Below are 14,330 nucleotides of genomic sequence, written 5' to 3' on the forward strand. Positions count from 1 at the left end.
TTACAAATCTAAAATCTCCATTTACATTAAAAATATTCCTAAAACCCAAAACAGTACAAAAAGAATCAACAATTCCAAATCATTAATCAACATGGGAAAACAAATTATAAAGATTCCTGTTCCATAAATACTTCATAGAATTCTTCAGAAGCTATTGAGTCTCATGGTTTCACAATGAAAATGCTATGTTCAAAATAATTTCAGTTTTCCAAAGAAAATTGAATAAATAAGATACTTACTTGAACGTAGCATCAACAAAAGAAGCTGAAAGAAAAAGAAATAATTACAAATAGTATTTCTTTTCATCCCGGTGAATTATTGGCTGATTGTTACGATTCAAATTGATGCTAATGCTGGACAAATCAGATTACAGAATGAAACCTGGCTTGCTGAATCGTGTTTTTTTTCACCATTTGTTTATTGTGGTGGTCAGTCACTGAACATATTCACAAGAAGTTGCTGTATTTGTAACAAATGAACCAACATCGAATACACACATGAAAGGAAAAATACAAACTATGTTACAATGTCTAACAACTACTTGATACAGTCTTATTACAAACTCAGAATAAAAATTCAACCCTTTTACCTCAACAAAACCTTACAGATACTGTAAGATCAGTGAGGGTCATTTGTCTCTGTTTTAAAGGTTCTTATTCAATAGGCATGGCAGTAATCTGTTTCTTCGAGGCAAATTTCTACGTTCACTCAAAAACTTATTTGATTTAGTTAATGTCTTTTCCTGAGAGCCTTGAACAACTGCTAATGCAGCTCAATCATTTCAATTTGATTCCTTAAAGTCATGTCTTCCATGGCTTTCTCCTTCTGCAGTTTTCTTCTATGTAACTCAGGACATATTCTCCATCCATGACTGAACTGGAGACAAATAACCTGATCCTTAGTCTCTGAATGAAGCTGCACACCACCCAACTCCATCTGGATATTTATCTTTCTGTGATACTAGAAACTGCAGGTTTTTCCTTCTATCCCTTCTTTATTTCCTAATGCACTGAATTATTCACCGCAAGGGTTTTAACCACCTCACTAAAACATTCAGACATTCTAGTGCCACTCAGAACACTTATAAAATGAAACTCACCATCGACCTCCAGAAGTCAAACTTAATGTTGTAACATCATCAAATTTCCAAAATAATGTGAAAGAAGTCTTCATCACAATAAGACAATTTTAAACCAGATTGGAAGAATTACAATTTCTCATAACCCACAATAATTTATTCACTTCTCTAACTCTGTTTTGTTTATTACATGGGTGGTATTTAAAAATACTATCCACACCTCTGTCCTAATCTTTCTTATATAATTCAAAATTAGCTTTTAACTGTAACTCATCTGGAAAGCACAAAACAGGAACTATGGCAAGTTTTAAAAATAAGGTAAAGTGAATTAAAAACTATTTGATTGGAGCTCTGTGAGGAGATAGTAAATGGATGTAGATGCATGTTTGCTCACTGAGCTGGAAGGTTTGTTTTCAGACGTTTCGTCACCATGCTAGGTAACATCATCAGTGAGCCTCCGGTGAAGTGCTGGTGTTTTGTCCCACCCTAAGAAACCAAGACACATAAATAGAAAGTGGAACAAAACACCAGTGTTTCATTGGAGGCTCACTGATGATATTACCTAGCATGGTGATGAAACGTCTGAAAAGGAACCTTCCAGCTCAGCGAGCAAATGTACAACCAGAACCTCAACCTGAACATTGTTGAGATAATGAAGTAATGCCATGATTTTGAACCGTAACAAGAAATATCCCAGGTCCTTGCTGAATTATTCATACGCAGGATGACTCACTGGCCCCAGCATAGAAAGCAAAACAAAATAAAACAAGGTTCTAGCTCCATGATATGCAGCAACCCTTGTAGAAAATGTGCGTGAATGTAGTGACTAAATTCAAAACTGATCTACTCTACGATTAAAAAGTTTACTCTTGCTCACTGTCCAGAAAAAGTATCAAATATAGTCACTTAAATAGGGTATCTGGAGACTGGTAGAGGACTACAGAGTGCTTCAGAAAACTGAAAAATAATATATTATTAGGCAACTGTAGGTATGATCAGAACAACAGTGCAAAGTACACTTGCCCTACTCTCCTCCCTGGAACATCTGGTTAACTTGGATCCCTCAGCATGGCTCCTATGTATCAACTTTAACCCATAATTCCAAAAAAAATATCATTTCTAAACTCTGAGACCTCGGACTCAGCTCCCCCATCTGTAACTGGATCCTTGACTTGCTGCCCCATAGACCACAATCAGTAAGAATAGGTGACAACACCTCCCCCACCATAATCCTCAACACTGGTACCCTGCAAGGCTGCATACTAAGTCCCTTACTATAATCCATATACACTCACAACTGTGTGGCTCCATCTCCACTTAGAAATTTGTTGACAACACAACCGTTGTAGATTGGATTTCTAGCAATGACAAGACATATTAATGGAAAAGGATTGAGTGCTGAGCAGCATGCTGTAAAGACAACATTCTCTCCATCAATGTCAGCAAAACAGAGCTGATCATTGACTTCAGGAAGTAGAGTGGTGGGTACGCCCATCTGTATCAATGATGCTCTATGAGTTGGAGATGATTGACAGCATCAAGGTTTTGAGAATGATGATCACCATCAATCTGTTCTGGTCCACCCATATTGATACACTGATCAAGAAAATACAACAATGACTCGACTTCCTCAGGAGGCTAAGGAAATTCAGCATATCCATTAGGACTCATCAATATTTACAGATGCACCATTTAAAGCATTCTATCTGGATGCATCACAGCATGGTATGGCAACTGCTTTTCCTAAGATCACAAGAAACTGCAGACAGTAATGAACACAGCCCATTCCATCATGCAAACTCGCCTTCCATTTATTTACTCCACCTATACTTCCTGCTGCCTGGGGAAAGCAACCAACATAATCAAAGATCCCTCTTTTCCACCCTCTTCTGTTGGGCAGAAGATATAAAAGTTTGAATACTTGTACGAATGGATAAAAGAACAGCTTCTTCCTTGCTGTTATCAGACCTTTGAACAGACCTCTCAAATGTCAATTCTGATTTCTCTCTCTGCAACTTCTCTGTGGCTACACTGTATCCTGCACTTTGTTCTACTACTCTGAGGCACTATATATGGCAAAATCTGCCTGTATGGCATGCATAATACTTTTTACTGTATCTCAGTACATGTGACAATCAATCATAGATCTCCAGGACCAGCTGGAGATATATGTAATTTGAGTTACATTAGTATTGCGACGACATTATCACGATTATTTAGTTACAAACAAATAACAGTCTTAATTTTATTGTGCATTATTAATCTGTGGTTCTTTACTACTTTTGTCTAAAAATAAAGGTTGATCATGTAATATGGACACTAGCTTCTGAGAGTTACTGATCTTAAAATAATGCGAAAGCATGGGACTAACACATAATTGAAGTTGCAATAACACTACAGTTAATGACCGGTTGTTTTCTGCATCGTTATCTGATCCAGGTCAGCAACTCACAAAATACTGGAGTAGATTTTGACTGTGCAATAATGTAGAACAGGTGGTAATGGGGGATGTTAATGTGAACATCTGCAAAAGTGTAAAACAGGGTATCATTGTAATGATCCCAGCTGATGGCACTACTGCACAGGTCAGATCCTGAAAGGAAATGCAGCTTGATGGATCTTAGGTTGTTAATTGTTTCATTAGTTAACATGGCAGTTGCTCAATGAAACATATTCACATGAGGTTGCAGATATTCTTGACAACAGAACATAGTTTATCATACAAAAGAAAGAAAGCAAATAAACCAAGCGCTTCTCTCATTCTTTCTCTGGATCTTAACACAATAAAATCTAGTTTCACTTTGTTTCCAGACAGCCAGACTACTAAGACCCCCTCAGAGTCCTAGTAGCACACAAACCCACCAACACTCTCAAACAAAAGCTAACAAACTTAAAAGACCCAGTACAAACCATGGACAAAACCAACATCATCTACAAAATTCCATGCAAGGACTGCTACAAACACTACGTAGGACAAACAGGAAGAAAGTTAGCCACTAGGTTAGACAAACACCAGCTAGCCACAAAAAGACATGACCCTCTCTCCCTCGTAGCCCTACACACGGATGAAAAAAACCAATTCGACTGGGACAACACATCTATCCTGGGACAGGCTAAGCAAAGCCATGCCAGAGAATTCCTAGAGGCCTGACACTCCAACCACAATGCCATAAACAAACACATAGATCTAGATACCATCTATCAACCCCTCAGAAAACGAACAAGAAATTACATCACCACAAACCCCAGGAACCCCATCCAGGAGAAAGATATAAATAGAAAGCAGGAGACAACAGCTTCGCTTCACTTCGAGGTCGCCACTGATGATGTTACCTAGCCAGGTAATGAAACGTCTGGATATCAAACCTACAGCTCAGCGAGCAAAGCTACACCCTAAATCCAGAGAAACTGTACTCCCATCTTACATTTCTACCTGACTGATTCCTTCTAGTTTCTTTCTCTTCAAGTACAGAGGCAACATTATGATTCCTGTCAGAGTCTGATGTCATGAATCTTTCACACTTATGATGTACTAAACTTTTTCCAATTCTAACAACTTGAGGATTTCAATGTCAAGCTCTCCTGATTTGGATACACTACAGACTAGAAAGAAACCTACTGCAGCGACTGGTTTCTACTGAACACAAAATTAAGGAAAGTAAATAAAACTGGCTTCTGAACTCAATTCTTCATCCTTCTCAACTAAAGCACTGGTGTTTTCCGAATGGAGTTTAAAACCAAATATATGTGTATCATCGATAGTCACAGGTGAGGTGCCGGAAGACAGGAGGTTGACTAACATGGTGCCACTATTTGAGAAAGGTGGTAAGGACAAGCCAGAGAACTATGAGCCTGATGTCAGTGGTGGGCAAGTTGTTGGAGAGAATCCTGAGGGACAGGATGTACATGTATTTGGAAAGGCAAGGACCAATTAGGGATAACCAACATGACTTTGTACATGGGAAATCATGTCTCACAAACTTGACTGAGTTTTTTGAAGAAGTAACAAAGATGATTGATGAGAGCAGAGCAGTAGATGTGATCTATATAGACTTCAGTAAAGTGTTCAACAAAGTTCCCCATGGGAGACTGGTTAGCAACGTTAGGTCTCATGGAATACAGGGAGAACTAGCCACTTGGATACAGAACTGGCTCAAAGGTAGAAGACAGAGGATGATGGTAGAGGGTTGTTTTTCAGATTGGAGGCCTGCGACCAGTGGAGTGCCACAAGGAATGGTGCTAGGTCCACTACTTTTCATCATTTACGTAAATGATTTGGATGGGAGCATAAGAGATATAGGTAGTAAGTTTGCAGATGACACCAAAATTGGAGGTGTAGTGGATAGCAAAGGAGGTTACCTCAAAATACAACAGGATATTGATCAGTTGGGCCAAATGGGCTGAGGAATGGCAGATGGAGTTTAATTTAGATAAATGCGAGGTACTGCATTTTGGGAAAGCAAATCTGAGCAGACTTATACACTTAATGGTAAGGTCCTAGGGAGTGTTGCTGAACAAAGAGACTTTGGAGTGCAGGTTCATAGCTCCTTGAAAGTGGAGTCACAGGTAAATAGGATAGTGAAGAAGGGGCTTGGTATGCTTTCCTTTATTGGTCAGAGTATTGAGTACAAGAGTTGGGAATTCATGTTGCAGCAATACAGGACATTGGTTAGACCACTTATGGAATATTGCGTGCAATTCCGGTTTCCTTCCTATCGGAAGGATGTTGTGATACTTGAAAGGGTTCAGAAAAGAATTACAAAGATGTTGCCAAAGTTGGAGGATTTGAGCTTATAAGGAGAGGTTGAATAGGCTAGGACTGTTTTCCCTGGAGCATCAGAGGCTGAGGGGTGACCATAGAGATTTATAAAATCATGAGGGGCATGGATAGGATAAATAGACAAAGTCTTTTCCCTGGGATAGGGGAATCCAGAACTAGAGGGCATAGGTTTAGGATGAGAGGGGAATGATATAAAAAAGACCTAAGGGGCAACTGTTTCACGCAGAGGGTGGTACGTGTATGGAATGAGCTGCCAGAGGAAGTGGTGGAGGCTGGTACAATTGCAACATTTAAAAGGCATCTGGATGGATACACGAATAGAAAGAGTTTGGAGGGATATGGGCCGGGTGCTGGTAAGTGCAACTAAATTAGGTTGGGATATCTGGTTGGCATGGACAAGGTGGACCGAAGGGTCAGTTTCTATGCTGTACATCTCTATAACTATGACTGTATATGGCTTAATGCATTTCCACTATCACAAACAAAAGTATAAACTTATTCAGTTCGCACTCTCGGGGTACTCCCAAGTTCTTGATGTCAGTCACATATCTTCTTGGAATTGGTTCATTTGGGTCACTGCTCCAAAATGACATGAATTTTGACAGTTTATGAAAAAGAATTCCACAGTATTGATCTACATTTTATGACCTTTTATAAACCAAATTCTGAAATTATATTTTATGCACCTTTTGTCACACCAACCATTTTATGTTATGTCACAAAGACAAAATCAATGTATCTCAGTACATCAGAAAACAGCTGTTGAAATAAAATAGGTTTTCTTTTTAAGGAAATTGAACAGACAAGCCATACCAAAAAGTACTGGAGTTAACTCCAAGCATTTGGTTTTCAGATAACAGGCCCTCATGGGGGTAAAAGGCTTTTTAAGCAAAGGGGAAAAAAAGACAATTTATTTGTATTTCTCTGCTCTTACCAGTGGATGATGAAACAATAAGACAGCCATGGTATTGATTTCGAACAAGATGTTTTGCCATGGCATCTGAGCCCGTAGAATCAGCTTCAAATGGACAGTGAGTACACACCAGTTTGACATCTCTGCAACAATATGAAGTACATAACGCTTTGAAAACAAGTTCTTAATCATATGAAAGGATAATTCGTCAGCTCACAAGACTTGGCAGTTGGCATTACCCGAGGCAATTGCATTTGTATAGGTTCATAACAGCATGGACTGGCTGATATAATACATCATTTCAATGAGTTGGTTTAAATTTCCATTGGGCACCTATTAGACTGCAACACTCAAGTTAGCAACCCTAACTTTGACAACTTGAGATTCCAGGTAAAATCAAGTTCTCAGCTTTTGTTGTCATTCTACTTTGACCACATTACAATAGGATAAGCGAATAATAAATACATGAAGGTATATCTCACAAATTAGAACAGAAGAGCAAATGGAAATACATGGACAATCAGAAGTCCAAGTAAATGCCTTTGCACAATTCTCGGATTTTTCAAATCCAGAATCATGCTCCAGTAAAGTTATTCTACATGACAATTAACCCATTATGATACAACTGCACATAACAATTAATTCTAAGCATCTATAAGGATTGGTGACAGAACTCCACAGAGAAGAGTTATGAACCAAAACATACTACTACAACTCTGCAAAGGTTTTAGACTGCATTTAAAGTACCAGATTTTCTACCTGCCACACAAACACAGAGCTCTGTCTTGCACTCTTTTGGGTAAATGGTCAAACTTTTGTGAAGAACTAACAGAACACCTTTCAGAAGTGCTGCAGAGTGGGACTTGGTGGGTAATGACCATCCTTACTGCATGCTTTAGATTTCCCAAGTTTAGAAACAAAACATATTTTTGTAAAATTCTGCCAAGAAGATTGCAATATTCCATAAATAAATAGAAACAAGCTCATACTACATTGCTGCGCACACTCCCAACCCATCCTACTCAGACCCTGATGTAATCTATGTACATACACAACAACACCTGGATAATTTCCAGGTTGGTCTGATAAACAGCAAGTAATATGCCCACCATACAAGTATCAGGCAATGGCAGCCTCCAACAAGAGAGAATCTAATCATCAATCCTTGACATTCTATGACATTACCACCACTGAATCCTCCACTATCAGCATTCAAGAGGTTACCATTGATCAGAAACTGAAACGGATCAGTCATGTAAATACTGTGGCGACAACAGCACTTGCATTGAATAATTTACTTTTTGTATTTCCAATATTTCTACCATTTACAAGACACAAGAGTGGTATGACGGAATACTTCTGACTTGACTGCATAAATGCAGCTCCAACATCTCTCAGGAGTCAAGAAACTTGGCATCATCCAAGTCAAAGCAACCAACTTTACTGCCACCCTGTCCACCAGTTTCAACATTCACTCCCTTCACCACTGAGAAACAGTGACAGCAGTGTACACTATCACCAAAGCTCCTCCAATGGTAACTTTCAAACCACCCCCCCCATAACCTATACCACCTAGAATGATACAGGCAGAAGCACGGGTACACACCACCAATAGGTTCCCTTCAAAAGCACACACAATCTTAACTGCATATCATTGCTCCTTCATTGTCATTGGATCAAATTCCTGGGATTCCCTCCCTAACAGTGCCATGGGTGTCCAAACACCCCATGGCTGCAATGGCTCAGGACAGTTAACCACCATCTTCTCCACTGCATTTAGGGACAGGCAAGAAATGCTGATCAAGCCTATGACACCTACATCCCGTGAGCAACCAAAAATAATTCAGAGAGGAAATGACAGTGAAACTGAGTGAAGACTTCCTGATCTCTGCAACCATTAAAATCAATCTTTCTTAACAAAATTGTCAGTCTGTTCTTCACCGTGCAAACTAAGGTAGCATCTGCCCACCGACTACACAATTCAGTTTGAACTTAATTAGCTCATTGGTTTTGTTTTCTATCAGATGGGGTAATATCAACTTGACAAAACTTTATCATTACTTTTGAGGATCAGGCTTTACACAAAGTTCACATACCAGAAGCAAATTCCCATTCTCTTAAATGGGCCAAATGGAGGATGATAACAACTATTATTTTCTCAGAGACATCTTAAGTTTCAAAATTATATTAATTTTTTCCTACCTCAATTTGTTTGAAAATTCTCTGAACATCAAAAATTTCTTCTTACTTGGGACAGTATGAAATCTGCAAAATAGAACATATTAGATGATGACATAGGTATATTTTAGAAAATAATCCATTTGATTTTCTCAATTATACATAACTGAGATAATAAATGATTAAAATGTTAACTCTAAAAGTAAAATCTTATTTATGAACAAAGAAATTAACATGATATATTTATGTTTTCAGTTTGTCAAAAGCTGACTCCCAGAAAGTAAAACTCATTGAACAACATTCCCCATTTAAAGTGTTTTTTGATGGTATTTGATTTCTTGTTTGAGTGTAAAATATAGTTAAATCAGCAGGAAAAAACTGGGCTGCTAAAAACTGTGAAAATTAGTAAAAACAATTTGCTTTGGATGTTAGACAGAAACAAGCGAACCTAAACAGCAGAATAATTAGTGAAATTGATGAACACAATTCTTATCTGGCCAGATTTTTACTTCACGTCAATACGGATTTTTACGGATTTTTATTACTAGTAAAATCACATGTATTTATCATTGTGGTTCTGGCTATTTACCTGCACGACAATAACAATTGTTCGAAGTTAAGACAACGGACAATGACAAGCTTCCATCAAGTAAAGTCTTATTTTCTCCTCCCTGGACACAGCAAAGCAAGTGTCAAGGATGACGAATAATTAGACAATTTAGCCATGGATAGATACTCGACCTCCTGCTCATTTTCTCATCATTCCAGGCAAGCCGGTCCTTGGGGAACTCTCTCAACTAACACCCTCATCTTACCATCCCCCGGATGACCTGCCTTCGCAACAGACAAGAAAAAAGCTGGTTTCCTGGCTGAATAATGAGGGCAACCATCCAACCAGTTTGGCAGGGGCTCCAATTACCCCAAACTGACCCTCTGACTCCTCAATCTCCCCACTCACCCTTCGACAAGCAAAAGAAAATGACCTACCTTCTCACCAGTGAATTCCCCAAGGAGTTGACTTTTGACTGATGGTCTCCAGGACTCAAACTGCCAGCCTCCAATTGGTTGGCAGCCTCTGGACAGCCAGGATGCCACTGTCATGCCACTGCCAAGATACTGAATCTCACTAACTGGCTCTTAACAAGCTGTCAGGTGTGCCAACGGTTAAATTTGCTCAGTATTAGGGGTGGTGAGTTGGTTCACACAATACACACTTGCTTTGTCTCAAAAAGGTAAAATCACAGCCTGATGTGTGACTGAAGTTACAGTCAATGTTGACCTCAATCTTAAGAGGACCACTGATGTTAATGCAATCATTGTACCCGAGCCAACCAGGAGTCAAAGACTACCATTTGTTGTGGCATTTGGTCCTCTCATCTTGAAGGCCAAGATCCACACCCTTAATTTTTGATTGAGAAAGGAATGAAGCCTAACTCTACCCATGCATCAAGTCCATTGCAAGTGCAAGAAAACACTTTTAACATGTATACTCAGCCTGCAATATATGCATACATTCCTTGCATCTGACTTCTGATAAGATGATAAATTATACATGAAGGGAGAAATTTAGCAACTTCTGGAGGGTTTTATTTCTCTACACCCCTTCATTTAACTTGCCTACTTTTGATAGTGGAAACAGATAAAAATTTATTTTAATAACTCCTAAAATGTAACAGTACTCAATTTTGGATGAAAACATAACCAAAAAGATATCCTACCTCTTCAAGTGAGCCACATAAGATCTGTTGCAGCTACTTCTGAATCGACAATAAGAGCAATGGGCATAAGTAGAAAAGTGATTGGCAAATACTTTAATTTCTGAGTCACACTCAATACATTTGTGAACCCCAGAATCAGCCCTGTAAATAATCAAAATATATCACAGTTAAGAGTGGGAAATTCAAAAGTAGTAATTAAATTCCAGAAGTATCTTTTTGAGAAAGCATCACAACCAAATGTACCTTTTGTTAAAACAGTTCAGAATAGGATAAATCTTAAAACTGCCACAACCTCATTATTTCGACATGAAAAATTAGTATGCCAACACCTGAATTCTCTATTAACACCTGAATTCTCTATTTAAGTGCCTTGGATTCTTCATGCCCTGTTCTATCACATGAACAGCAAAAAAGGTAGATTGGTGCTCCAGTCAAGAAATTGCACTTCAACCAACACAGGGAAAAACTGACCAATTAGCCATTTATTATTTTTGTTTGCAAGATCTTGACAAATAAGGGAGTCAAAAGGGTATTGGTGATAAGCAGGGAAACCAGAGCTGAAGCCACAGCCATGATAATCAACCCAACTATCACAGGCCTCTGTGGTAAAGATCCACTACCCCCGAAAACATTCCCCATCTAAAACAAGCAACTCCTTACTCTGAATTGTATCCTGTGGTCCTTAATTCACCCATAAGGGGAAACAACCTCTCCAAATCTACCATGTCAAGCCCCCTAATAATCTAAGCTTCAATAAGGCTGCCTCTCATTCTTCTAAACTTCGATCAGTCGGAACACAACCTATTTAACTTTTCCTCAAAAGATAGTCCTTCTATACCTAGATCAACCTAGTGAACCTCAGAATCATAGAATCCCTACAGTGTGGTAACAGGCCCTTCGGGGCGACAAGTCCACACTGATCCTCCAAACAGTAACCTACCCAGACCTATTCCCCTTTCCTATTACTCTACATTTACCCCTGACTAACGCACTTAACCCACACATCCCTGAACACTGGGCACTTTAGCATGGCCAATTCACCTAACCTGCACATCTTTGGATTGTGGGAGGAAAGAGCTGAACATGTATTGCTGGAAAAGCGCAGCAGGTCAGGCAGCATCCAAGGAACAGGAGAATCGATGTTTCGGGCATAAGCCCTTCTTCAGGAAACCAGAGCACCCAGACGAAACCCATGCAGACATAGGGAGAATGTGCAAACTCCACACAGACAGTCAACCGAGGCTGGAATTGAACCTGGGTCCCTGGCGCTGTGAGACAGTAGTGCTAACCACTGAGCCACCATGCCCACCCCAAACATTCTCTTGACTGCCTCCAATGCCAGTATATCTTTCCTTTAAAAAATGTACCAAAACTGCTCACAGTATTCCAGGTATGGTCTGACTAATACAGTTGTATAGTTTTTGCAAGTTCTCCATTCCCTTTAAAATAAAAGCCAACATTCCATTAGCCATCCCCGTTACCCAATGAAATTGGAGACCAGCTTTTTGAGTTTCATGCATTAGGAACCACGTCACTGTGTTGCAGCTTTCTGAAGTCTTTCTCTATTTATGTAATAGTCAGCTCTTCTGTTCTTCCTGTCAAAGTGCATAACTTTATATGTTCTCTACATTATATTCCATCTGCCAAGTTTCTGCCCATTCACTTAACACCTATCTCTCTGTAGACTCCTGATGTTATCCTCACCACTTGCCAACCTGCTTTTGTCTCATGTGCAAACTTGGCGATAGTACTTCAACTTCCAAATCCACATCATTATTACCTGTTGTAAATAATTGTGGCCCCAGCGATGATCCTTGTGGCACTCCTTTAATAGGAGGTTGCCACACTGAAAATGATCCCTTTATCCAAACTCTCTGTCTTCTATTAATTAGCCAATCTTCTTATTCTTGCTAATATACTATCTCCAACAACACAAGCTCTTAACTTATTATAAGCAGTACCTTATCAATGCCTTTTGGCAATCTAACTACATTAAGTCCATTGGTTACCCTTTATTTTCCCAGCTTGTTAACTCCTCAAAGAACTATAATAAACTTGTCAGGCATGATTCGCCCTTCGTGAATCCATCCTAACTCTGCTTGGTTATATTATTGCTTCTAAAAGCTCTGATAGCGCATCCTTTAGAGGAGACACAACATTTTCCGAATGACAATTTTTAACATGATTGGCCAACAGTTCCCTTTTTCTTTTCCCTGTCTTCCTCCTTTTTGAATAAGGTGTTTTACTGGCAGTTTTTCAATTGTCTGTGATTTTTCCAGAATTGAAGGATTCTTGGAAGATTATTATCTGTGCATCTGCTATCCTTTTATCCCATTGATTTAGTAATTTTGGAATGCTTTATTGTTCTCTAATGTGAAGACTGATGCAGAATATTTGTTCAGCTCTCAAGGTACCAAATGGTCTATTCCTTCAGCTTCATACTTATGGATGTAAGTTTGCTCGCTGAGCTGGAAAATTCATTTCCAGACATTTCATCACCATACTAGGTTACATCATCAGTGAGTGTCCAGTAAGCACTGGTGGTATGGCCTGCTTTTTATTTATGTGTTTAGACTTCATTGGGTTGGAACCTCAATCTGAGCTACAAATCTTCTCAAAACTCATTAACGTCATACTTATTATCTTACTCCATGCAAAAGAAAAGCATTACCATATGTCAATGATGCTTTCTTTTTTCCTTACATTACCAAATAGATTTAACTTAAGACAAAGATGTCAGAAACTCTGGCCTTACTCTCTTAGTAGAAAATTTCACTACAAATGTTGAAAGAGATCAAATAGATTGAGGGAGGGAGTTAATTCAGGTCTCATATTTTTCAGTAAAATGAATGCAAAGAATGAATATGTATTGTTCATCTAACTTTATGCAGCCTTATTTATGTAATTTTAAGGCACTAAAATAAAGTTAATGTGCAAATAACATAGAACATTTACCTGAACGATCGCAGTACCAAATTGGCAGATTTGGTTATTCTTTTATTGGGTAGACTTGGTTTCTTTTCCTCTTGCTTAACGTACGGTGATGGCAGTGAAGTTGTTCCAGTATTAACTTGGTTTATAGTTGGTAACTGCGATTTAGTTATGGATGATGAGCACTGGAGTGCAGTTGCAGTGTTAGTTGAAGGCATGGAAGATGATCCCACCTGATAAGGTGTCATGGAAGCACGAATAGTAACCTGTTATATTAAGAAACATATATTTTAGAAGACTATAGAAAACTCCCCAACCAAGAAACATTTTCAATCCATGAATCCATAATTTTTCAAACCATTAGATAACATGATTGGGTCAGATGAAGGGCTTATCTTATGAACAAAGGCTGAATATATGCAATGAAATTTAAAAGAATCAAAAGGTGATGTTACAGACCTTGAGGGGACTGGTTAGGGTGGACAACAAGGGGAAGTTTCCTCTTGTGGGGAATCTAAAACTAGGGGATGCAGCTTAAGAACAAGAGACGAACTAAACCAGAAAGTACTGGAGAAACTCAGCAGATCTGATAGTTTTTCTCTCGACAGATGCAAAGTTAACATTCAGAGTCTAGTGACCCTTCCTAAGAACGGAAGGCAGCTGGGAAAGAATGGTATTTATGAAGATGCGGTCTGGGAAAATCGAGCAAACCTGATTAATGAAGACAGTGCC

The 14,330-nt window shown here is 38.9% G+C and overlaps 1 protein-coding gene across 4 annotated transcripts in view; it reads right to left on the minus strand.

Moving 5' to 3' along the window:
* The window catches only part of znf280d (zinc finger protein 280D), a 127,623-nt gene that overhangs the window by 16,880 nt on the left and 96,413 nt on the right, over nucleotides 1-14,330 (minus strand). For all 4 annotated transcript variants that reach the window (XM_072564999.1, XM_072564998.1, XM_072564996.1 and 1 more), the window contains exons 13-17: nucleotides 13,623-13,864; nucleotides 10,668-10,808; nucleotides 8,974-9,036; nucleotides 6,793-6,914; nucleotides 240-264 (exon numbers count right to left, since the gene is read on the minus strand). In XM_072564999.1, the coding sequence (XP_072421100.1) occupies nucleotides 240-264; nucleotides 6,793-6,914; nucleotides 8,974-9,036; nucleotides 10,668-10,808; nucleotides 13,623-13,864 (593 nt within the window). The remainder of the gene's footprint in view (nucleotides 1-239; nucleotides 265-6,792; nucleotides 6,915-8,973; nucleotides 9,037-10,667; nucleotides 10,809-13,622; nucleotides 13,865-14,330) is intronic.

The sequence above is a fragment of the Chiloscyllium punctatum genome, chromosome 48 (genome assembly GCF_047496795.1).
Source record: "Chiloscyllium punctatum isolate Juve2018m chromosome 48, sChiPun1.3, whole genome shotgun sequence".
Taxonomy (NCBI): domain Eukaryota; kingdom Metazoa; phylum Chordata; class Chondrichthyes; order Orectolobiformes; family Hemiscylliidae; genus Chiloscyllium; species Chiloscyllium punctatum.